The sequence below is a fragment of the Pituophis catenifer genome, unplaced genomic scaffold, assembly GCF_029215685.1.
Source record: "Pituophis catenifer annectens isolate HBS135680 unplaced genomic scaffold, rPitCat1.0.hap2 SCAF_2, whole genome shotgun sequence".
Lineage (NCBI taxonomy): Eukaryota > Metazoa > Chordata > Lepidosauria > Squamata > Colubridae > Pituophis > Pituophis catenifer.
Genome location: NW_027256882.1, coordinates 87,583,767 through 87,610,767, shown reverse-complemented (window position 1 = coordinate 87,610,767; position 27,001 = coordinate 87,583,767). Strand labels below are relative to the sequence as shown.

General features: G+C 39.5%; 1 protein-coding gene across 1 annotated transcript in view; it reads right to left on the bottom strand.

Annotated features, from left to right (window-relative positions):
* The window catches only part of MST1R (macrophage stimulating 1 receptor), a 55,355-nt gene extending 41,019 nt beyond the window's left edge, over positions 1-14,336 (bottom strand). Inside the window, exon 1 of the mRNA XM_070933746.1 lies at positions 13,098-14,336. Coding sequence (XP_070789847.1) covers positions 13,098-14,303 — 1,206 coding nt within the window. The 5' untranslated portion in view covers positions 14,304-14,336. The remainder of the gene's footprint in view (positions 1-13,097) is intronic.
* Positions 14,337-27,001: the final 12,665 nt, after the last annotated feature.

Sequence of the window (27,001 nt, the reverse complement as noted above, 5' to 3'; positions counted from 1 at the left end):
TAGTTCTATTGAGCTGGGTAGGAATTAATAAAGAAATTTAGAACTGTGCTGCTTGGCGACAGTGCATGTGGGCCTCTAAATTCTTTGGAGTGGGGAGTTTCTTTGAAGTAAACATACATGAGAATTTTGCTTACAGTACGCAGAAAGGCAAATATAACTAAGCTGGGCTGAAGTGGCTTCAGCCAGGCATTCATAATGGGAAAAAAAAAAATCCATGCTATCAACATCTTTCCTATATTTATGTCTGCTAGCATATGGATTATTATTATTTTGGGTGTTTTTTATTAGACCTAAAAATATTTAGACATGAATCATTAAAACTGGTACAGCTGCAGACAGAAACACCACCACCCCGCCCCCAGTGAAAAATAGTAAAAGCTAAAGGAATTCTAATGCTGCTTCTCATGGGACAAATTCTGAGAAAAGATGTTCAATCAGAAGAAACAGAAATATGACCTAAGATTTATCAATGTTGATTTTATATGGTCTGGCAAGAAAGGCGAATCAAATATACCATATGTGTTGAAAATGAGCAAATACAAGCAAAATTATAAAGATATCTGAAAATTAAACATTCCCAAGGTAAAGATTCAGAGTATTTAAAAAGCAAATATGCAGAACTCTATTAAAAAACAGCTTTGTATACATTTTTGTGTAAGAACATGAAAAATGCCCGAAATATTAACTTGTTTGGTTAAATATTAAGTTTCTGTTTTAAGTCTTATTTTTATGCACTGGAAATGTTAATTTTGCATTTGCAATAAATACTTCTCATTCTATTGCCAATTTTCTATCACTAATGCTGCTTCTGGATCAGGAGCTACAGATATATATATATTTATTAATAGCTTCCATGTCCCAAAAACATTTCAAAAACATCTTTGCATTTTGCTATCCTCATAGGTCAAAAATGTTGACAAAGAAATGGTCACTTTTCAGATGAGTGTGACGATATCCTTAATCTATGGCAATGCTGGATGAAATAATTAGAAGTTGAAGTTCATCGGCATTTGGACTGGACTGCCACTAATTACTCACTTTTTTTAACCTACTTGTGGCTTCGTTTAACCTTTACCTCGGGAAGTATATTCTACAGAGCAATTAAAAAACAGTCTCTGCTCTTAGACTTACAATCTAAAAAGATGTCACACATTCATGCACCCAAGGGTGCGGAAAATTGCTCTGTTTACTATAGCCTGGTAGCTCAACTGTTAAATGTCCTTCATTCATTATGCTAATCACCAATTTGGTTTAATAACTGCTCACCTAAGTTCACATAACCTATTAAGTCATAAATCCTGATCATATCAAATCATATTGAATGGACTCACGCGGCATCCAAATCACCAAAGAAACACAGCTTGGCTTAGCACAATTGTGAGAACCCAATCAGCTACATGAAAGGAAGCCTAATTATACTCTCTCTGATCAAAGAACACGCCAAGCATAGCCAGATCACAATCTGCCTGAAGCAATGTCCCAGACTGAATCTTCTATGACTCAGACTTATAGTAAACAATACTGAAGGAATCACCTGGGAGAGGTTGATGAGATCATCTACGATACCTATAGCTATTGTGAATTCCCCTCTTTGAGACCTACACCTGCCTGAAGAATTTCTCTGTAGAAATTGGTTCCACCCCCACCCCACTTAAGTGGCTGCCAAAGCTGTGATGTCTCATGGAAGCCTCTTTATAAGCTGCACTGATCAAATATCCTCAGTAACCATTACAGACAGTTAGTTTATAGTTCCTTTGACAACTCCTGCTTCCTCTTCCTTTCACTTTTTAAGAAAAGTACTTGGTAGGAAACTACCAAGCAGATTGAATTTTTTGCCTTGCTTGTGAAATGTTCTTAATTACTATGTGTACTGATTCTTCTGATTGTTCAACTCTGAAAAAAAGTTCCTATCCTAATATTCACAATCTTCACCTGTTCAGGCAAGAGGATTGTTAGTTGTTATTTCTCACAGAAGCAGTGGTGCTACAGAACTCCTTGAAATATACAATCTGGTGTTCGGGTTTAGCAACTTTAGCAGGTTTGTGCCAAAATATTTATTTTGCAAATATTTTTCCTACTTTCCAGTCGACAGTTCCAAAAATGCTGCTAATCATGTCCCAGGGACATTTTCTTCATTGTGCATTTTCTTATGCTGCCAAAGCATTTCAGTCTTCCACCTTAATCCTGGATTAATATTTGTCATTCCTAGCACAAAAAAAATAACCAGATGCAGGCAACCCAGCTTACTTTAGATGTGCACAGTATACACATCTTAAAAGAAAAAGTTATGCAAGGTTCTATTATGAAATGGAAAAGATATCTGGAATTTCATTCAGATTTATGAGATACAAGGATTAAAGCAAAGAGCAGTATATCCAACCTGGAAAAGGTGAAAAGTTCAGCCATCCAGTAAAGAGGGAAGAACACAGTACAGAGCAGATAAATGACAAATAGATTATGGCACTGTGTTAATGAAAAACAGAAATTGCAAAAGTATCCCATGAAGACCATTATTCAAACGTAACAGAAGCCACAGTTTCCTACTATAGGAAGTAGCTGGGACAAACCTCTGGGGTTTTGACTTTCCTGTTCCAGCCATCGAGCCCTCCTGTTTCATATCCATAAAAAGAATTCTAAAAGCATCCGCTGCTGAATTTAAATTAAGCAGAGTTCTTCATGATGCACAAATATTGGCATGAGTAGTTTAAGACGGGGCTATATAAACCATGGTTTCTTTAACCCAGGTTTGCCCAAATCATGATCTGTTGTGGGAAAAGACTCAAATGCCTCCCAACTTCTTTTACATTGGAGGATGAATAAAGGAGATGGAATGTGCACTGCTCCAAGGCTTGTTGGAACGTATTAATAATTACTTCACCAGCATTTTCTGTTATGGCTGAATCATTGTGTAGGTGGACATGAATTTTCAGATGATCTGGAAAAAAAAAAGGTCCCTAATTTGTCAGCGCTACTAGTCTTTTATCCCTGTTTTTCCTCACAGTCGAAACAGAAAGATTCCCTCCTGTTCATCTGATTTTATTTTCCTTTAAAAAAAAAAAGCTATGCTTTGGACAAAACCATAGGCAAGAAAAGCTTTTTGGCTTCTTCATCCAATAATACAACAGACTATATCAGCTTCATATAATGGAATCATTTCAGGACGAAAGTCTTTCAATATTTACTCTAATAGCTCACTCATTACAGCATGTAGTTATAGCATTAGGTCACTCTGAGGCAGCCACGTTAAAAATGACTAAAAGTTATGTGAATAATTTGATGTTTTGATAAGGTTATCTTGTAAAAGTATTATACAGATAGTCCTCAACTTACAACAGTTCATTTAGTGATTGTTCAAAGTTGCAACGGCACTGAAAAAAGTGAATTATGACCATTTTTCACACAACCGTTGCAGCATTCCCATGGTCACATAATCAAAATTCAGCTGCTTGGCAACTGACTCTTATTTATGACGGTTGCAGTGTCCCGGGGTCATGTGACCTTCTTACAAAGTCAATGAGGAAGCCAGATGCACTTACCAACCGTGTTACTAACTCAACAACTGCAGTGATTCACTTAACAACTGAAAAGTTGTAAAATGGGGCAAAATTCACTTAACAAATGTTTCACTTAGCAACAAAAAATTTGGCCTCAACTGTGGTTGTAAGTCGAGGACTACCTGTAGAAGAAAGTTATTTGTGAGAACCTTGGCTTTCTGAATGCATTTCTTAGAGTATCCTCTGCTAGAGATCATTTCACCTAAGTGCTCAGAAGGAGAAGGAGAAGGTGAAGTTACTTTTGGCCATGAAGCCTTTAGTTAGTAGCCCAGCTCTGTTGATTCAATGGCCTCACTTTTTTTCTTTGGCTTCCGGAAAGGTATGTGCTCTGAATCGTTCTTTGATTTGTTTCACACCCACTTGTACACCTTCTGGGGTTTTTTTTCTCTTCTGTTACCAATTCTAATGACTCAGAATTGATTGCCTGGGAGAGGCAGCTCAAAGGAGGAGCCAGAAATCTCCCTCTTCCTCTACAATTTTTTCAAAATATAAGGGTCGGCAAACGTTTGCTTGGTAATCTGGACTCTACAAAAGAAACAGTGAATCTGACCCTGGCAAAGAAAGGGTCCCTTAGCTTCACTAATAGCTCTCAGTCCTCCAGAAAGAAGAAAAGGAAAAGTGGGCCTGAAGAAGAAACATGAGAGATAAAAGAATCTTCCCTCCAAAGATCACCTTAGCTGAAGGCTTTGGGGTTCTGTTCCAGGGTTACTTCAGCACATGTTGCAACATGAGTTTTGCATCTCAGAATGGCAGCTGTAACCATGAAGGCAAAAGGAATAGGGTGGGTCAAAGAGGACATATCATGCTCTCATTCTTTCCGCAGAATAACTTATCTTGTAACCAGCCTTCCCGACTCTTCACCTTCATGCAGCCAGACATCTTTTTTTTCCTCCTCACTTGTAAAATTTGCTGCTGCATTTCTTTACCCACAATCTGTCTTATGCCACTTCTCCCCTCTCTTTAAATTAGATGGCCATCTATGTGATTCTTGTTATTTAGGAGCCTCATTCACACATTGCTCTAAACTGGAATATGTTTTCCTTGTATGGGCTTAGATGACATGTAGTGTATATCCAAACAACTGAAGCTTTTTCATCAACCCAAGATTAAGACTGGCCTAGCACTCTGAGCGTTCAGTCTCTATCCTTTTGGCCCTTCCACATCACATCACATTTACTATTTTTAGGCTTCTGACGTTTTCCTAGAAATATGCTATTTCAATTAATTGATAGCTTTTGTTGCCCTTTACTGTATTTTTTGCCTATCCTACTGGGTGCTTCTAAATCTTGGTTTCTGGTGTTATCAGTTGAAATAGGTTGTTTCTTAGTTTCTTGTCAAAATCTATTTCAATTATTAGGCTCAGGAGCTTTTGAAACACCTAGTAAGAATGATGCTTCTGCAAACCTATATGAGATCACTGCTGTTCTTCTTTCAAAAACTAAATCCAAACCTATTTTGTTTTGACATATATTTCAGTGGTGGGTTTCTACCGGTTCGCCCCAGTTCGGGCAAACCAGTAGTGGCGGCAGCGGGAGGCTCCGCCCACCCACCCGGATGCCATCACGGACACTCTGCGCGTACGCAGAAGGTTCTGCGTGTGCGTAGAAGCTCAGCGTGTGAGCAAAGTAAGTGCATGCATAGCGAAGGTAAGAGGAACCCACTACTGATGTATTTGCAAATGTTTGCAACTCTAATAGTATACCATTTATATAGGCAAACCCTCTTCAGGTATACAATCCCCTCTGGGGGGAGGACTGAGAAACTAGTAAAGATATATCATTGTAAGATGACAAGAGTTTTACTAATGGCTACAGTGAAGTAGTAAATGTTGGGAATAAGACATTTTTAGTGTATTTATAAAAAGAGATGCCAAATGTTTTTGCGAATCGTGGCATGGGGTATGGTTATTTACAGGACCATCTCTCCCTAAGAATATCTGCCCGTCCTACTAGATTGAATAGATTAGGGACGATCCCAGATTCCTTCCCTGAAATCCTGCCACATAGTGTGACTTTGGAAGTGTGCTTTTTTTGACCCTCTCTGGAAACCTTCCCCCAGAAATTCAGTAGATACCCACCCTTTTAGCCTTTCAGAAGGCCATCAAGATCTGACTTCTAACTGAGACACTGCAATAGGATAGAATACAATGGAAAAAATGGAAAAAATGAGGTTAACTGGAGCTTTCTGTAGGGCATCCTGAGAATATGAATAAGCATAGAATTTTTATTTTTATTTGATTGCTTTACTGTCTTATAGTTGTTTTACAGTTACTGGTTTTACTGTTGTTGTGAGCAACCTAGAGTTGTTTAAGATAGGCAGACATACACATCTTTTAAATAAAATAAAATGGGAAATACTTGCTCAAACAACAGCTACTATCTGTGAATACACAATGGAGGATTCTCTATTTACTGAGGGTAGATAAGTAGATGCAGAAGTGCATTATCTTAAATGCCAAGTCTCAACAGCCGCACACTTGCTGTTAATACAGACCCAAACTCTTAGTTCCAGACTGCTTTGACATCAGCCTGTCCTTTCTCACCATGTCAGGCAGCTGCCAAATTAGCTAACTGGCCAGTCAAAGATTCATGAATGTATAACTTCCCATTGCTGCTGTTCTTGAAGATTACAAGCGGAAATTGAGCAAAGTAATAAAAATGTGCCTGCCATCTCTTTACTAAGTGCTTTCTTCCTTTTTTCTGAAATCAGGTTGTGAAGGGTTTCGCAATATTCTGATTCCGGCAGTCTGGTCTTACCCATGTTTTGTGACTAGTTGTTGAGCAAGAGTGTGGTCAGGGAAAGGGTAGGGTAGGGGAAGAAACCCTGATCATGTCCAAAGGAACTCTCACTGTAGGGCTGAGTAGCACCTGCTCAGATTCACTGATATGGAGGAAACTATTCACTGAGATATTAAGGTACGTGTGATATAATGCAAATGCGTAATGGGTGGGGAGAAGAGTTTTTGAGTTAAACTCTACTCCCCATGAATTCAAGGACATGTTTACATAGTTGTCTTGGCAACAGTACACAAGGAAGTACTTTGCCACTGCCTAACTCTGATATGTTTTCATCAATCTCCTACTTAAGCCTATAGCTCTAGGGCTGTAGAAGCAGATAGAAAAGCATAGATATTCAAAGTTCACAATACTTCACAAGTATTTTGACAATAAAAAACAATTTTGCTAAGGCACACATGAAAGCCCTTCCCGTTTTATTTAGCTGTGCCAAGGGCACTCAGCCTGTCCTCTTCTGAATATAACATAGCTGGATAATTAATATAACACAATATAGCTGGATAATTAATCCCCCAGTCATTGTAGATTTTCTGTCCTTCCACTGTTTACTGCACAAGACTAACTAACATCAGCATTCCAAGATACCTGTCAACAGAACAAAGTTTTAAGTAGATATAATTTTAGTTACAGGAAAACAATAAAGAACCCTCAAGTTTATAAATCCAGTGTTCTCAAAAATAGTAAATCTGTTGATACTTGAAAGAGTAGAGATTTTATGAAGAATATGTAGTAACACATACCTAAACACAGATATGTGTGCAAAGATATCTTGCAAGAAAGACAGCAACAACATACAGTATGTTCAGATACAAAGCAGGTCTCTGACATTATCTTTAAGGATTTTTTAAAAAAATCGTTTTTTATTTTAATATCATTATATCTTCAAGGAGAACATCTTTGCATTTGGACATCTGCCTTAGAAGTTTAAAGGTAAAGAATGTCCATAAAGAGATACTACAAGGGAGAGATGTACTGTATTACAAGAGGTTGAGTCTACTTTTCTGCTTTGAGTTCTTTACTCTGCCACAGATGCAGAGAGCTTTTCTGTTGAAGCCACCTGAGTTTTATTTATTAAACAAATTTTATAGCCCTCGTAGTCACACATCAGTTCAAATAAATTAAAGGGGGCAAGTCTTTATTACAATTTATATTGTTATAATCTGTGGTGGAAGAAGCAAATAGCCTCTGATATGGTCCTTTGTGGCCTCTTTCCTCATTATCTAGCTAGTCTGGGCTAAGACAAAGCCTTGGGGATGCAGGAAATCTCTTCTATAATCACAAATTACCCGGATTGATTCCAAAAGGCAATTCTCTAGGAAATGACTGAAAAATCTCCAGGAAGGCGGATACATTTTGGGTCATAGCAATGGTGATCAGAAACTGTTGAGACCTAATAGAGGTACACTGAATTCCTGCTATGAATAGGTTTTTTATTCAGTATATTTTGTATTTTAATATTTTTTTTCTTTTTTCAGTCTACAACTTTATATTCTTTTATAAAATATTCCTAAGGAGCTCCCAGTTATTAACCTACAAAAATATATATTACAATTGTTAATGCTTAATCATTTTCAAAGCAGGCAGCTGATGGACAAGTGAGGCTGAGAGTCAGAAAAGGCCATAAAATTAATGAGAAGGTATTGACATTTGAAATGGAAGCTATGATAACAAATGGAGATAATACAAAAGCTCATTTGTGTTCTTCTGAAAAGTGGCACAGATTATAGCAAGAACCTGGAAATAGATTATTGTGACTTCTTTGAGTTCCTTTGTACATCAGCAAAAGAATGCACAGGTAATAAATCCAAGGTAAACAGTAATTTATTTTGTGGGAATTAAAACTACAATGCAAAACACTAAGCCTATAAGCAAACTTTCTTTGCATTTCATCCTGAAGGCATAGTTTCAACTATGCCAATTATTTTTTTTCCAACTTTTAGAAATATGAATTTAGGCTGATATAATAGACTACAGTTAAGCAATCCTAACTAAAAAAACCAGAATCTATTTATTTTTGATATTTATATAGTGCCAAATTAAACTATAACTTAAATCCCAAATTCAGGAAATTAAAAATAAAATTATCAATTTAAACAGAATTTAAATGGCAACAAAAAAATGAAAAATAGTGCATGGCAGAAAAGCTGAGTCTTAATAAATGTCCTCTACTTGACAGATCTATGTGGATCACATGAGACAATTGTGTTTTGCTTGGGTTAAGTTTCAGATTGTAGAAGAAGGTTTCTCTGCCGCCCCCCCCCCCAAGTGGATCACAGAAACTAAGTCACATTTATGTGAAGCCGCTGGGTGAGATCATCCGTGGTTTTGGGGTGCAGTGCCATCTGTATGCTGATGACACTCAGCTGTACATCTCCACCCCAGACCATCCCAACGATGCCCTTGAAGTGATGTCCCGGTGCCTGGAGGCCGTGCGGGTCTGGATGGGGAGGAACAGGCTCCAACTCAACCCCTCCAAGACTGAGTGGCTGTGGTTGCCGGCGTCCCGATATAGCCAGCTAGTGCCATCGCTGGCTATTGGGGGTGAGACATTGGCCCCCACGGAGAGGGCGCGTAACTTGGGTGTCCCTCTGGACGCACGGCTATCTTTAGAAGAGCATATGATGGCCGTGGCCAGGGGGGCTTTCTATCAGGTTCACCTGATACGCCAGTTGCGCCCCTTTCTGGATCGGGACTCCTTATGCATGGTCACTCATGCCCTTGTCACTTCCCGCCTGGACTACTGCAATGCTCTCTACATGGGGCTCCCCTTGAGGAGCACCCGGAGGCTTCAACTGGTGCAGAATGCAGCCGCGCGGGTACTTATGGGGGCGACATGGCGCTCCCATGTAACACCTCTCCTGCGCGAGCTGCATTGGCTTCCAGTGGTCTTCTGGGTGCGCTTCAAAGTACTGGTTCTCATCTTCAAAGCGCTCCATGGCTTAGGGCCCAGTTATTTACGAGACCACCTTCTGCCACCGATAACTTCCCACCGGCCAATACGCTCCCACAGAGAGGGTCTCCTCAGGGTGCCGTCGGTCAGGCAATGTCGACTGGCGACCCCCCAGGGAAGAGCCTTCTCTGTGGGGACACCCACCCTCTGGAATGAGCTACCCCCAGGGATACGACTGATCCCAGACCTCCGAACCTTTCGCCGGGCTCTGAAAACATTTTTATTTCGGCAAGCCGGGCTGGCTTAGAATTTTTATTGGTGAATTTTATGGGTAAGGGGTTTTAAATTGGGGAAAGCCATTGGATTTAATTTTGTTTTAAATGCATTTTAATGTTTGTATTGGATGTTTCTTAATCTTGGCTGTTCACCGCCCCGAGTCCTTCGGGAGAGGGGGCGGTATAAAAATTTTAAAAATAAAAATAAAATAAAATAAATAAAGTCACACTATTTCTACAGTGATTTAAATTTAGGGGTTTTCCATGTCTATATTGTATTTTCCAAACTAGTCATGCTATCATCTTGATTGCTGCTGATCTTAAAACTCAGAAAACAGTCTCAACCCATCAGCCTTCCCCTCCAGTTGACCAACAGGAAAGAGCAAACAAAAAGTTATCTGTCCTACCCTTGAACTTTGCAGAACCTGCCAAAACAATGTTGCTCTTGCCAAAACTCCATAATATGTGAAATAAAAAAAAAAAGTATGTTAGCAATCTCTCCCTGGCAGGTTTCAACCTATCCATTTGGTACCAGGAAAAGCTAGCGGTACCTAAGTATCATGCCATCACTGAGTTTATAGTTCTCTTAGTGATATGTTGATATGTGATATGTTGAAAAATATGTTGAAAAGTGATATGTTGAAAAATGACAACTACAGGAGAATGTGCAGCTGAGGGACAGGTAATAATTCTTATTTAAAGAAATACTATGCTAGGAGGCCTATTACTGATACACTTTTTCCTCAGTGTTTTAATTTATTTTCTGTCACCATTCCATTTGAGAGTACAGGATATAAGAGATTATAAGGCAGACAGTCTTAGAAAAACCTATATGAGCATGACAGGAATAGGATTTACTTTCCAAGTCCTGGAAAAATGCAGCACATTTAAAGCATATTTTTAAAAGCCAAAGTTAGTTGGAAAATAATGGACTAATCTCTTTTTGTTTTCCAATTTGCTATTGTGGTAATTTATAAAAGCCATGAATCTTGGATCATATAGTCATCCAAAAAACTGATTTAAATATTTAGAATTCTTGATGGAGTAAAATGTTTGCTTTTCCTCTCTGGGTTTGTTTAAATAGTATAATTGGAATGCTAATTTCTTATTTATTTATCCCTATTACTTTAACAGAGTTTTATCCAAAAAGCACAGAAAGGCAAAAAAATAAATAAAAGTTGAAATTGTATAAAATTGTTAAAAGTATGTTAAAAGTATTTATCAAAACCCAACTTTAAAAAATATTTATTTTCCCTGCTCTGCGCAGACTCAGTTTACATGTTCCTGGTAGCTACTTTCTTCACTCAACAGAAGGCTCAAATTTGGGCAGAAAGTAAATCACAACCTGGACAGATTTCCCTTCTGGCTCTTTATATAATTGTCTCATTTTACTTGGACTTTTGGAAATGGGAAAACAGAACAGCCAAGATCCCTGACTTCTTAGGTCAATCACTATTCCCATAGTACCCACCAACAGATTGTTTTTGTGGAAAAGGAAAAGATGCCAGAAGTGGTGTGTGAATCGGCTTTCGTCTTTGGGCTGCCATTACTTTCATATTTGCCCTTAAGCCTATTTCTGGTGCCAAAGAAAATTGCAGCATACGTTGAATACCGGGGAGAAAGTAGCAAATGTGCCTTTTAAAATTTCTGTTCTCCCCATCTCTCTGTTAAATCAAAGAACCCAAAGTAGAAGTAGAAGTATATAGCCAACAATGTATAGCAAAAGTCGGGAAGGAAAGATTGCACAAGAGCCATCAATTTTCTCACTACCTACTGGGATAGAAATAGGTGTGGACCTGGATTCCAGATACCAGCTATCAGCTACCACTGAATTAATAATTTTATCTCCATATGTATTAATGTTTTACAGAAGGGATAACACTATTGCCAGACATGCATTTACTACCAACTAACATCAATGTTACTGATCTTTTCTGAAAGAAACATGAGTCTACATTTTGCCAAGGTGTCATGAAAATGCGGCAGGCACTAAAAGATGAGACAGATATACTGGATGCACAGAACACAGAGCATGGAAAGAATCCCAATTAATGGAAAAGAAATTCAAAGACTTGTAAAAAGATCACCTATTATCTAAATGATTTATATAATCACCCATCTAACAATATATCTTCTTTATAATAGCAGCCTGAAAATAAAGTAACTCCACAAGCTATATAATTACAGTATTATCCCCTTTCTATAAAAATTTAACATGTTCTTTCATATTTTATTATTGTGTCAGTAGCAACTCATCTTCCATTCATTTATGCACATGTTTGAATGACTCTCCTTTCCTGATGAAAGATGAGCAGAAATTGCATTTATGAAATTATAAATCTTCCTTTGGTCTAGAACCGTGATGGTGAACCTATGTCACGCATGCCAGAGGGGGCACGCAGGGCCTTCTCTGTGGGCACGCGTGCCATCGCCAGCTGCTCTTCTGGTTTCCGGCACGCACATGTGCACCAGCCAGCTGGTCTTCGGTTTCTGGCGCTCAGGCACGCACAAGCTCAAACATACTTTCCAGTTTGGGCACTTAGTGCCGAAAAGGTTCGCCATCTCTGGTCTAAAAGTAACATTATCATATGTTCACATAAGGGCTCCCAATGTATCTTAACAATTTCCAGTAATCATTAATCTCTCAGCAAAATTATAACTATCTGTAAGACATTTAAAATAAAGGACAATAAAACAAATTTATCTTGGCATATAATTCCTTGAGTAGAGGCCATGAAATTACTGCATTAATATAGACCCCTTGGAATACTTTGTGGAAAACTAACATAAGAGGGAAGTTGGGGTTTTTTGTTTTTTTTACTGAAAATTAAATACTTTAATTTAGAAGAGGCTATTTAGGAAAGGTTTGATACAGTGGCACTCATAGCCTTAGCTTACAAGGGTACACTCAAAAAAAATGAGAAGTATACTTCATTGAGGATACTGCTATGATCGGCAACTCAAGATCAAGTTCTCCCTTTTCCCCCCTATAATTATAGGACTATTCTCTTTGATTGTGACATTGTCATAATTACACAAATAGACTAAAATTTCAGAATTTCCAGCCAATCATATCTGGAAAGCACCAAGTGGGGAGCAACAAATTTTTAGCAATCTGGTAACTAACATTGAACTATAGGTAATGTGTAGCTTTCAATGTCATGATTTGCAAATGTTACCCAAATAAAGAGGGATCAACAAAAAGGTTATTTTGGACTGTACATAAGGTCAAATTATGTCATTTCAGAAGTGTGTTGTGACAGACCAAGATGAGATTTGTACTAGAGTTCAAAACTAAACTCACCTGTACTACTAATGCTCAATTAATCCCTCTGCTGCCTCTCTGATATTTGTACTGAAGTTTTGGTACCAACAGCACCAAAATCTAATATAAATCTATAAATAAATCTAATAAAACATAAAACAAAACAGCACAATTTTTATTTATAAAAATTTGGCATATTTGGTTTTTTGTTTTTTTTAAATTGTAATAACTCTACTAAAATAGCTATCTCACTACCCCTAAGAAATCTATATAATATACAGTATATATGAAAGCAGAAAACTCTTGATGAGGACTCACATTATGTGGGCAGTACTCCATGTGTTGATAAAACGTTAGTCCTCGAAGCATCTTGTCATGAACGTCCAAACTGCAGCACTTCGTCATCCCTGTTTCAATAGCTTTATTGATCATATGCAGAGGAAAAGCACAAACGCCCGAGTACTTCTGAGGCACTTTGCTGTCCCGATGGCTTTCAGCAAACACACCAAAGAGAACCAGTTCTCTTTCACTGGTACCGATTGCTTGAGCCAACATGGAACCAGGATTGGTAGCATGAGCTGCCTGCAAGACATTAAAAACTACATCTTTAGGCATTATGCTCAGGCTCCTCTTCCGCTTAGATTGAATGCGACAATCCAAGTTCAGCTCTCGGTACCTGTGAACCTCAGTCTCTTCAGTGCTAAGTCGCACTATCCTAGTGTGGTATGAATTGGAAATAGGATCTTCCCTTTGGACTGTCAAAAAATAGACAAACTTCTGGTATTGAAAGGAATACACATAGTGAATAGAGTATGTGTCTTGATACTCCGGCAGCACAGTTAAGGAGTGGAAAGGATAAGCAAACCCATCCAAAGTACTCTTTGGTCTACGTATTGACACTGATTTGGGGCTGTATGTGTCTGCTATGGTTGTGTTGATGGTAGATCCAATATAAAAGTATGAAGCAGATCGCATATCAACAACTACAACTCTTGTGCCTAAGGGACTGGCCACACAGTCTGGACACTCAGAAGGCCTGTTCTGCTCAGGCGAATACAAGCAGGAGGTTTCCCCAAGCAAAACAATGTCACCCTGTATCTCAATCCTATGCTGGAAACAGATGCCATGTTGAGAACTTCCACAACTGTAAAGCCAAGGTTCAACAGGATCCATCACCAAAACTTTGTTATCTGTGTTTTGAAAATCCACTGGCCCTTTCACTGGACAGAGAGCACAGATCTCGCACTCGGTACTCCCCCAGGGCCCAGTCACTAGAGTAGACAGAATTTTCAGTTCTGAGTTCAATGTGTAAATCTTATTCTGAACTGCAACAAAAATAACATTACCAGGCTCATAGGTAACCATATTCTGGATTGCAGACGTAGCTCTGAATGTAGGGAAGTCATATTTTACTGTATAATCTCGGGTCAAGTTATAGGAGATATGTTGGCATTTCCAGGTCTTCCCAGTGATTCTTATAGGCAACAGTCCAAGAATGAAGCAAACAAGAAATGATATGCCCATACTAAGGAGGTAGGAGTAAAGCAGAATCCTGTTATCAGAAGCTACCTCAGCTTTTCTGTTCTATGTGGCTCAGCAATCCATCCAGAATACTCTACCATTGCATTACAGCTGAAAAGAGAGAGAGAGAACATGGATGAATGATGCTGCAGGGAAAAATATGACATTTGTCTTTCCTTTTAACAGAATAACAAAATAACAGAGTTGGAGGGGAACTTGTAGGTCATTTAGTCCAACCCCCGCTCAAGCAGGAGACCCTACACCATTTCTGACAGATGGCAGTCCAGTCTCTTCTTGAAAGCTTCCAGTGATGAAGCTCCCACAACTTCTGAAGGCAACTTCTGTTCCATTGGTTGATTGTTCTCACTGTCAGAAAATTTCTCCTTATTTCTAGGTTGAATCTCTCCTTGATCAGTTTCCATCCATTATTCCTTGTCTAGCCTTCAGGTGCTTTGGAAAGCAGTTTTACTCCCCTCCTCTCTGTTACAAACCCTCAAGTATTGGAACACTGCTATCATGTCTCCCCTGGTCTTCCTCTTTGCTAGACTAGCCATGCCCAGTTCATGTAACTGTTCTTCATATGTTTTAGTCTCTAGTCCCCTTTTTCCTGAGCCTTTCAAATAATTTTCCCCCAGTTATCATTATATGGCTGAAGGTTCAAACCACAAAGGAACCCATAACTAAAGTTTTTTTTTCATAGAGGATTTTTTGATTTTACACCTAAAGGCTCACCGCTCTTGTGCAAGATTTATGTACTGTAGATGTAGGTTATCAGTAAGCAGTCATGCAGGCAGAAGCACTGCCGATGTTGGAAAAGGAACTGCACTCTAGGTAAGTTTGCATTTCCTATCATCTCTTATTTTTAGGTTGGTTCCAATCCCCTCTAGGCAACCTGTGTTGATAATCATAAATACATAAATATCATAATACATAAAGTAATCTAGGCTGTACAACCTGCCTGGAGATAGTTTGAGATAAGACATTTATATCAAAGCAGAAAAGAGTCTTGTATTCCTTTGACAAAGGAAAATGAATGGTTTAAGTAAAGGACTAACAATTCATTGCTCAGTGTAAGAATCTGTTTTACAGGCAGAGTTGGGTTAACTGTAGTTGTGTCTTATAGCTTACTCTATGGGTATCCCAAGCATTTTGTTTTTTAAATAACAAGCTAGTTGGTTGAGCAGAATGTTCTTATTAGGAAAATAAATATACAGTTGCAAGTCATTGGGAGTTTGGGGGTTATTGTTATACCTGGCACTTCTCTAGAGTTCTGATTATACAAATAGAAACTGAATTTAGTTTTTTTTTTTTTACACCTTTTGTGGACCCTAAAATCATCAGCCAACAGTGTGGCCCATGAACACGCATCTGGCTGTTGAGATTTTCTCTCTGAGAAGTTACCTTCTTTAACTTCACCAGGTTAAGGTATTTTTGTGAATCTTTCTGTGCGGCCACCTGGTCTAGGATAGAGAGGAAAGCGGAGGGAGTGTTCAAGTGCCGTCCTCCTTCGATTCTATCCGTGTTCCCCCATCCCACTTCTTTCTCCTCATCAAAGAAAATCGGTAAATCGAAGAAAGCGATAGGCTTTTCATTGGAAAGGCACTTTCTCATTCTTGAAAAGAAGTTTTACAGTTTTTTAAGGCCGGGGTTCCAGAAGAGAAAACCAGCCGCGTCTCGAAGAGGCGAGTGGAGAACTAACAAGCGCTGGCCTCTATAGCCAGCCTCGACCCCCGACAGCCTCCCCCCACCTCCCCTCCAGCACTCCCTCGCCCGAGGACTCACCCGTCGACGCGGAATCGAGGAGTTCAGCGCTCGGCAGATACTTGACCGGGAGGCTCCTAGGGAAGAAGGCAGAATCGGGACGGAATCGGGCGGAGATCTAACCCGCCGGGCGGGGCCAAGGCAATTTCCCCTCCTCTTCCTCCTCCCCTCCACTTGCCGCCTCCAAAAATTCCCAGGCTGTCCCCATTGCACCGCGTCTCTTTTGCTGGAGGCAGCTTGGGACAACCTGGTTTAAAGTGTCTGGCTTTTGCTTAGAAGTCCATTGCTTTCCTCCGACGGTAACTCGGACCCGCTAAGGCTGCGAGCGGGATCTCTTTCTCAAGACGCTTCAGCAGCAACTCGAGGTCCCGCCGTCTTTCGCCCGAAGTACGATGCTGACGTCAGCAGAAGAACGTGCTTTAAAGTATTAAGGAGCTGGGATTGCTTCGGACTCTGGGCACGCCCCCCCCCTCTTCCCTTTAGGCACAAGCTATACAGCCTCTCTCTCTCTCAGAAACTTCTCTGGAGATTTATATCGAGGCTCTAATTTCTACCGGCTTCCTGGAATTGAGAGTTGGCGAAAACAAGCTATTTAATCTTGCATCTCTCGCTGTTTCTAGACTCTAGCCCCAAATCTAGCATACTCTTCCTAGGCGGAGGGAGTAAGGCAATTTTTCTCCCCTTGCTGTTCAGATGAGTACGAGAACACCCAGGTAACTAAGATGCGACACTTAGCTTGATTTCCTGTCCAGCATTTTCACCAATTCCAGAAAATAATCAGGTTTTCCTGCTTAATTGGTGACAGAACCTAACTGTGTATATTTTATTCCATTTCACATGCTGTTTTGGAAGGGTCCTAAAATTTCATCTGTCTTCAATGTCCTCAAAATTTATTTCCTCCTCCCCTTGTGCTGTACATTTTTGTTAGCAAGTTGGGTCAGCAAGGGTATTCTTACCCCATCGAAAGAGTATGGTGATGCAGCTAAAGGTCCTGGGTGGAAAAAGATGACAGGGCAGGATTTCTCACTGTCTGTGTTGAACAACTAATGTTCTTCTTCCCTTGTGGTTAAGATGAGCAGTAAGAGAAGCTGAAACAATTCTGCAGTTCATCTCCGATAACAGAAGTCCATTAAGATTATTAAGTAAGAACAGACCATGAAGCTCAAAATGATCAGGAAGTGAAGTGAAAATGATCTGAATCTCGTGGTAAATCTGACTGAATGATTTGCAGATTGACAGTGATGTCTAATTGCATCTTATTTGAAGGAAGCATCAGCAGGAGTGCAATAAGGCTGCTGTAAATGAAGAAAGGACATGGTGGCTCAGTGGCTAAGATGCTGAGCTTGTCGACTGAAAGGTCGGCAGTTCAGCGGTTCGAATCCCTAGTGCCGCATAATGGGGTGAGCTCCTGTTTTTTGTCCCAGCTTCTGCCAACCTAGCAGTTCGAAAGCATGTAAAAAATGCAAGTAGAAAAATAGGGACCACCTTTGGTGGGAAGGTAACAGCATTCCTTGCGCCTTTGGCATTTAGTCATGCTGGCCACATGACCACAAAGACGTCTTCCGACAGCGCTGGCTCTTCGGCTTTGAAACGGAGATGAGCATCGCCCCCTAGAGTCGGGAATGACTAGCATATATGTGTGAGGGGAACCTAAATGAAGAAAACCAGAAACAGGGTTTTTTTTTTCCCATATGAGTTATGTTTTGAAATTCCTAGGCAATGCACCCTCGGAGATTCCCTTGTCTCAATTTCCAGTCAAGACTGTAATTGAATGCTTCCTAGAAGTATTTTTGTGTGTGTACCTTTGAGTCAGTGGAGACAGCCTGCACACAGCTCTCTGAAGTTTTCTTGGCAAGGTTTTTCAGAAGTGGTTTGCCATTGCCTGTTTCCTAAGACTCAGAGAAATTGACTGGCTTAAGGTCAGCCAACTGGCTTCCTGCCTAAGGGAGGGCCTCGAACTCACAATCTCCCAGTTTCTGGCCTAGTACTTAAATCACTACACCAGACTGACTTTTCCTGGAGCCTGCTACTTATTATACACTTACAGAAGTGCTTCCTGCTTTGGATACCATTCATTTCTATAGTGGAACTCAAGGCTAAGTCTGGTAGCCTGAAAACTGTCAACACCTTGTTTAGGGCAACCTAAACTGCCTTTCTACCTGTTACAGCTGGTCATGCCAGGGGTGGGCTCTACTTACCTTTACTATTGGTTCGCATCGTGTCCGCACGCTCTTCTGTGCATGTGCAGATCACTTATGATGACGTCCGGGTCAGTGGGCGGAGCCTCCCACCCAGGGGTGGAATGTAAAATTTGTTACTACCGGTTCTGTGGGCGTGGCTTGGGGGGTAATGTGACGGGTGGGCATGGCCAACTTTTTTTTTTTTAACTTTTCAAAGCATTTTTTCTAATGCTTTGAAAAGCCTCTGCCGATCAGGCAACTCAGCTGGGATCGTCAGAGACATTTCAAAGCATTTTTTTACCACCTCTTCGGCCAAGAGGTTGCAGAAAAAAATGCTTTGAAAAGCCTCTGACAATCCTAGCTGAGCTGCGCGATCATCAGAGGCTTTTTTTTTTTAACTTTTAAAAGCATTTTTTTCGTCGGAAGAGGTTGTAGAAAAAATGCTTTTAAAAGTAATTTTAAAAAAAGCCTCTGATGATCGTGTGGCTCAGCTGGGCATGGTGTGTGTGTGTGTGTGTGTGCAAGGATTTTTGCTACCGGTTCTCCGATCTGGTGATCCCGTCCGAACCGGGAGCATTTCACCCCTGCTCCCACCGGTTTTACTACCAGTTCTTGCGAACCGGCCCAAACTGGGGGCAACACACCACTGGGTCATGCTAATATTAATTGAGAAAACAACAAGGGGACAATTCTAGGGTTGGAAGGGACTTGGGAGGTCTCTTAATCCAACCTCCTGCCCAGGACAGGAATCCTCATACTTTCCCAGATTAATATCTGTCCAGACTTTTCCTAAAAGCCTCCATGGATGGAGACCCACAGCTTCAGGCTATTTAATGGCTCTCACTGTCAGGAAATTCCTCCTTGGTTCAAGTTTGGATTTCTCTCTGTTAAGTTTCTACTCAGTGCCTTTGTTGTAGAGTAAAGTTTGTCTGTGGCAGCCCCTAAAATATTTGCTATCTATCGTGTCTCCTTTTAGCCTTTGCTTCCTTAAAAACACACTTTGTTTAACTATTCTTAGTAGGATGTAGCCTCCAAGTCCAAGAAGGAGATAAGCAGTCTTTTCTTTTCGTTGTTCTTCCTTTTCCACCCCGGCACAGCCTAGTACAGAACTGTGTCAACAACCAAAGTATAAACTTGATTCTGGCTCCATATGGCAAGTGCTTGATGTGGGACAACTGTACTAAGTCACTAGGCAAATACTGTCAGATTTGAAAAGGAAATAATTTGTCATGACGGATTGTTGATATTTATCATTTGCCAACAACTGAATTAGTGTGATTGTTTTACAAAAGGGCAAGTAAACAACGTGAATTTGAAGGGAATTATTCTGTTTACAATGTTCATGGCTTTTTCTTCTTGTCGTCTTTATTTGCGTTATTATTAATGCTGATATGTATGTATGTATGTATGTATGTATGTATGTATGTATGTATGCATGTATTTCTCTTTAGCCAGGTTCTTCCTACGTAAACCAAGATTTTTTTGTAGCCCTAGTTCAGTAAAACCCGCAAAAACCTCAGAAAACACACATATAATATATATATACACACACACACACACACACAAACATATATATACATATATCTATATATATATACATAAATCTGTCTATCTATCTATCTATCTATCTATCTATCTATCTATCTATCTATCTATCTATCTATCTATATACACCAGTATGTGTCTGTATAGAAATAATTTGTACTTTGTGTCCTGTTAATTAATTTGATATAGTAAGTAATATTTGATAGGGAAATGTGCCTAAAACGATATGAATGATATGTGCCTAAAACAATATGAACTATAAAGGTAATCACTGCTTCCTCGGCACAAATACTTACATGTTCTTTTTCAGATGTGGAACTGATTAGCAATAATAGTAAGTGGGAAGAATTGGCCTCCCAGCAGATAGCATACATGTGCTTACATGCACGCACAAAAACCAACCAACCAAACAGGAAACTTTTTCTTGAAGTTCTTTCACATTTCTCTGAGGAGCCTCGGTGTACATTATTCAACTGTGGTTTTACCCTAACCAGAATGTTATGACATTAAAAAAAAATGTTTTGTTACAGAAGACAAAAATGGAAACCTAATGTTCTCCAGATGTTGGTGAATTAAATTTTCCAGCAGTGTCCAGCAACATTCAAAGTACTTTATCCTACCCCCTGGCATATCTTGGTATGGACTGAAGTCCACTTGACCTGGAGTGTTGTCCTTTTGATATATCTATATATATATAGCATATTTTTCAGAGTATAAGACGCACCTTTTCAACCCCAAAAAAGAGAGTGAAAATCTGGGTGCGTCCTATACCCTGAATGTAGCCTCACCCAGCCTCGCAAACAGAGATTTCAGAGGCTGAAAGAAGCCTCTGAAAGAAGCTTTTTAAAAAAAGCCTCAGAAAGGCAAGCAACAGAAGAAGAATCAGTAAAGGTTCTAACCAAACTATGCTAACAAATCTGGATAATGACACAATAACCAACAGATCGGAAGATGTTAATCTACATACCAATAGCTTCAGAAAAAAAGCCTTTTTATCTGAAACTCTGTTTCAGAGGCTTTCAGAGGCAGAAAAAAAAGTTTAAGAGGCAGAAAAAAAAGGAAGGCAGAGAGCTCACAACCAACGAACCTCTTGCTAAAATTCACCTCTGGGAATAGCTGCTTGGGGGTATTCCGGGAGGCCGATCCACCCACCAATCAGCTTTTTTCTTATTTTCCTCACCAAAAACTAAGGTGCATCTTATACTCCAAAAAATACAGTAGTAGTCATAGGTTGTGGGAAAGAAAAAAGAGCACATAATGGAAAAGAGTTTTGTGGAATGTGTAGATTATGGCTCTGTTTATTATCATTGTAGGTCATAATATAGTTAATTTGTGCTCTAGCTGTTCTATATATAATTGACTTACATGTACATGGATTGGCAGACTATAGACGATGGTTTAATGGAATGTTGAATACAACCAATCATAGTTTATTCAGCAAAGCATAGTGAAGCAAACCATGCCTGAGTTTATTGGGAATATAGCCAAATGCAATGATCTTCTTAATAATGGCCCTTTACAAAATTATTATTGAAGGGTAAATCCACAGAGCACGCCTGCCTGGCACAAGTACACCTGCTAACCATTTCCAGAGGACAGACATTCATGCCACTGTTTCTCTCTACATGGAGGGAAGTAAGCAGTGGGGTACTACAAGGTTCCGTCTTAGGCCCAGTACTCTTCAATATCTTCATAAATGATTTAGATGAGGGAATAGAAGGGAAACTTACCAAATTTGCAGATGATTCTAAGCTGGCAGGAATAGCCAACACCCTAGATCAGAGTGTCAATTTCATTGGAGGCCGCATCAGGGTTGTGTTTGACCTCGGGGGGCCAGGGGTGTGGCTGGGGTAGGTGGCTATGGCCAGGGGGCATGACCGGGAGCATGGCCAGGGGCATGGCCATGGTGGGCGTGACAGCACTCGGTCTCCTGCAGCACTCAGCCAGCCAAAATGGGTTGCGGGGGTTAATTACAAAATGTGGGCTTTGCTTGGTGACATCCAAATCCAGCGAGCAAGGGATGTGAACGGCACAGAAAATGCACTTTTGTTTGGTTATGAAGAAATGTCCCCAAAGTCAGATGTAGACTAAAAGTAGACTGACTTATAGCTACACACCTTTCCAGCAAACAACAAATTTTGAAGCTCCAGGTAAAGAGGATTCATTTTAGGATAAGTAACCACAATTTGCATGTTGGAGATTCCTAAAGGAATGCTGGGAAAATCTATATTTTAAAGAACATTTGAGGGAGGGGTGCAGAATAGCCCTTCTCTGCCTGAGGCTGTAGACCTGGCACCAATCAAAACACTTTTGTGAAGCAACTGATCAACACTGACAGGGCAAGCCATTGGTATTTGAAAATAAGAGCAAATTCCACTCCCTTCTAGTACTGATGATATTACTTAGTTTGGTAATGAAACATTTGGAAAAAACCATCCAGCTCAGAGAGCACCAAGGACCCCACAGTTCAGCCTTGAGTTACAAATATTCTCTTCTATCGATAAACACTTTTTGGTTAGAGGGACTCAGAGCCTGCCTTATATGAGATGGCTCGCAGTGGATTTCATTCTAAATTTTGATATGATTTCTGTAAATAAGGAATGTAGAATTATAATGGCTGAGTCCCGCATACATCAAAAAAATACAAAGCTAAGGGATAAACAAATAAAAAACAGGTTTGAAAAAAGAAAAGGCTCAGGAAAGAAAAAGAGTGAAAGTGTAAGAAAGAAGGAGCAAAAGAAGGAAAACCGAAAAAATGACTTCCAACTTTCTTTGTTACAGATATAAGTAAAAAATATATCAAACTCTCACTCTAAGATTAACATTTGTCTACATTATTTCCATAATCTCATATCTAATCAACAAAGCCCCAGATCAACTTTTAATTTCAGTTTCTCAGAAAAAGTACAGTAATGGTTCATATCGCTTTAATCACTATTTGTTAAGGAAACCACAGCTGATTTATTTAATTGCACCAAACTCTAAATGGAATGGAAAATCCTAAACTCTAGTATAGACCCATGCTTCTCAACTTTGGCAACTTTTAAGGTGCATGGACTTCAATTCCCAGAATTCCCCAGGCAGCATGAAATTCACCCATCTTAAATTTGCAAAGACTGAAAAATGCTGATCTACAGATAGGGATTTTTCCATTCCTCTTTTACTGGTTCCTACTTATTTATGAACAATGATAATGCAAAATCCTCACTTCCACCCCATCCCAGAGCCATCATAATGCAAAATCCTCACTCCCTCCCCATCCCAGAGCAACCACAATTCCCTCACCTGCTTTCCAGCTCTGTTTTCCTGTGTGCAGGGCAACAAAAGAAGACCACGCAACTACCAGTTTTTTAAAAAAGTGCAACCAGACCTTCCAACTTCTCAGGGGAAAAAAGATCTTGCGAAGTTAGAAGGTCTGATTGAACTTTTTTTTTTATCGGTAGTCACATAGTCTTCTTTTGTTGCCCTGTATGCTGGAGAACAGAGCTCTTCAGCCGAAGAGGTTGTAGAAAAAATGCTTTTAAAAGTAAAAAAAAAAAAAAAGTTGACCACGCCCACCCAGTCACATTACCCCCCCACCAAGCCACACCCACAGAACCGGTAGTAACAAATTTTACATTTCACCATTGCTTTGCTCTGAAAGTCAGGCTCTCATCCAATCCTGCCTCTGAGATGAGGATTCAGAAGGCGAGTGCACTGACTGTGCTTGGGGAAAGATGCCCTTAAGAGATGTGATCTATGTTAGCAAAAGTGTAGTTCCAGTTGTTGAACCATCCTTTTCCATCCTGACCATGTCCTGTTTTTCTGCCTTCCCCCCAGCCTCTTTGAGCTGTGTGGAGACCAGAACCCCAATTTATGTGGCATTTTCTTTTTTAAAAGGATTGATGGGACTGGTTGACCTAGGAGATGGAAAGTTTTGAAATTGAGTAGCCTGACCCTGACTTGATGCAAAGGCAGGTAATATTTGTTTAGTGACCACAACTGGGACCTGCAACTTAGTCATAACACGATTGCTAAGTAAAACTGCAACTGTACTTATGATCTGACTTTGGCTTTCCCTTGCTTTATAACCTATGAAGGTTGCAAATGTGAGGATTGGTTGCAAAGTTATTTTTCCACCACCATGGCATTGTGGTCGCTAAATGAGGCAGCTGCTAAATGAGGACTACCTGTAATTGAAAGTGTAAACAAAAGGACTTGTCTTTTATAGTACTTCTGCAGCCTTCCAGGCAGGAAATTCTCTTCCATGTGGCTGCTCCTTCCAGGAACCTCACCTCCTCTCTTGCTCTCTTCAAACAATGTTCTTAAAGTAGTTTTCAGCTCCCACACTGAACTCCTTTCCCAGCCTCCAGTTCGCCAATGTAACTTCTCTGGTGGCTGCACTGCTCTGGTTGACCACTAGGTGGCATCTGCAAAATGCACAAAATCTAATTCTTTGCTGCCATCCACGGATCTATAGGATGAACTGCTGATCCATCGTTTCAAAGACCAATAAGATCAGACAGTGGATAATATTATGGGAAAGGGAAAAAAAAGTAGTGCATGGAGTAATTAGTGAGTCATGCATACTAAGAGAAGGAGACAGTGGTGTATATCAGTGGTGGGTTGCTCCCAGTTCTGTCTGGTTCTTCCGAACTGGTAGTAAAAGCGGCGGGAGGCTCCCCCCGGATGTCATAAAGGATGATCTGCACATGTGCAGAAGCTTCTGTGCATGCGCAGAAATGTGTGTGCACACGCGAGCGAAGCAAGCATGCACACACACTCCCATTGCAAACCGGTAGTAAAGGTAAATAGAACCAACCCCTGGTGTATCCTGTTAGGTGGGACTGAAACTTCAGATAAGGAAACCTCCTATCACAATGTCCTTTGCATGATAAAGATGTACCAGTTGCCCAGCATAAACCTGTGGATGATAAACCTTCATGGAAAGCATAATTCTTTACTGGTTTGGGGATTATGAAGCAGGTGCCGGGGGTTCATGCCTTAGATATTATTGTATGGTGAAGTGATTAATTTCTTCACCACTAAGAATTCAAAAGCAGCAGAGGCTGTGTTGGCACATGATTTCCCCAATTTCTGATTTTTCCCCAACACACTGAGTCATAAATGAACCCCATGGCCTCTGTCTGTAAGACTGAAATGAGATGTTTTGTTGTTCAGTGGGGTGGAAGGACATAATTGTGTTCTCTAATTAGCATTGTGATGAGGTTGACATCTTAATTTTTTTCCAGACACGGGCAGCCCCAGGATCAAACTACACTTATTATGCTACCTCTCTGTTTCCATGCAAGTTTTCTTAATTTCAGAAGAGAACAAAATGTTCTTCCACCAGGGTTTAACTGTGCTTTATTGAATATACTGTTGGCATAAATCATGGTTTTGTGGTTTTATCAACAAGATTTGCTTAACATGCTAAGTTAAGAACAGACAAACCACAGTGTGGCTTAGCAGGGTTTGCTGCTGTTTGATATCTGAAGATCTGAGTTCGGGGACAGGATTTTCTTCATATTTTCCTAAAGCTAAAGTTTGTTTCGTTAGACAGCCACTTTAATGCATATTACTGCATTATTAGCATATTAGCTGCTAACATTGTTAATCATTGTATTATATACAGCAAATTGTCTTTAAATTTACAGTTTTTCTTTTTAAAAAAGGAATTTAAAAATACGAAACAGAAACAAAGAGCCAACAAACAAAAAGTGAGGTATTTATAAATCACTCTCATGTCCCTAAAATAAGATTGCTTGATTTTGCTAGAATAAACCAAGGCTTGGGGCATTTGATGCAATAAGTATTCAAAATGTTAAATGAACAAATAATATAGCAAGCTAGGGGTCCTTGGTGCTCTCTGAGCTTACTTATTTTTTTGCAGATGTTTTATTACCCAAACTAGATCACATCATTAGTGTTAGTGATGATGATGATGTTACCTAGTTTAGGTAATGAAATGTCTGTGAGAAAACAAGCAAGCTCAGAGAGCACCAATGTCAGCCCTGAGCTACAAATATTCTCCTTTATTAGTAATATAGCAAGTATTACTAAAACAGTGTGATTGAGAAATGTGACTTGGTTGTGGCAGTAAGAAAATTCAAATGGCATACTTTGCTTAATCAAAATACTACATAAGACATTAAGTATTTATATAATACATTATATATATATATATATATATATATATATATATAGATAGATAGATAGATAGATATAGATATAGATAGATATAGATAGATATAGATATAGATATACATACTTAGCTTACGTAGGTAAAACCTGGCTAGAAAGAATATGCATATATATATATTTATATATATACATTAAGTATTTAAATATCATGTAAAGTATATGGGAAAGAATTCCTACTGGATAATTGAGGTGTTCATAATGGGGATTCTGTTAGCTTGGAATTTCAAAATTTAAAACTTCCAAAGAATAAATTAAAGGCAGCAAATCTATGGAGGGTTTCAGCATCTCTATGATTTTTAACTCAAATACTTTCCTACAGTTCCCCACCCTCTTTCTCAGTAACTGGTTCCACTGTCAAGTTTCTTATTGTTAGAAACTTCTTCTATCATTCAAACACCCTATGCATCTTTTCATCGCTACTCATGTACACATTATGTTACATATTGAACTAACACAAGCAGCTGTGCTTGTCGGTTAAATCAAAACAACAGTTTTCCACACTTTAATTTATTATAGCACATAGTAGAATTTTAGCATTTGTTGAACTGGTGGTAGTTCATGAAATCTTGTGATATATAGTATATTTGTTAATCTAAAAGGTCCCATAAAACTCTTTTATTAAATTCAGAGAAGTAGCAGTATACATTACACTGAATCCATAGGTTGTAAATACAGAAAATGCATCTGTGAATAGTAATTTATTCAGCATCTACTATGTCTTTTATTTTAATATTGAGAAAATATTTCACAATCTGGTGTTCTGCTGCCATCTTGTGGCAATTGTGTGTTGATTTTTTTTTTACAGTTACCTGTTAACATTTTCCCCCTGAATCACACATAATAACCCTTTCCAGATGAAACTATAGATCCAAGAATGGTCTAGAAAGATATCCATGACACCATCACTGGACATGTACAATTTCACTGGATCTCAGTTTCATTTAATGTTACAGTTTAGTTGCACCTTACAGTGTGCAACTAAAAATAGAAAAAAAAGGGCCAGTTTGGTGTAGTGGTTAACCTATAGGCCTA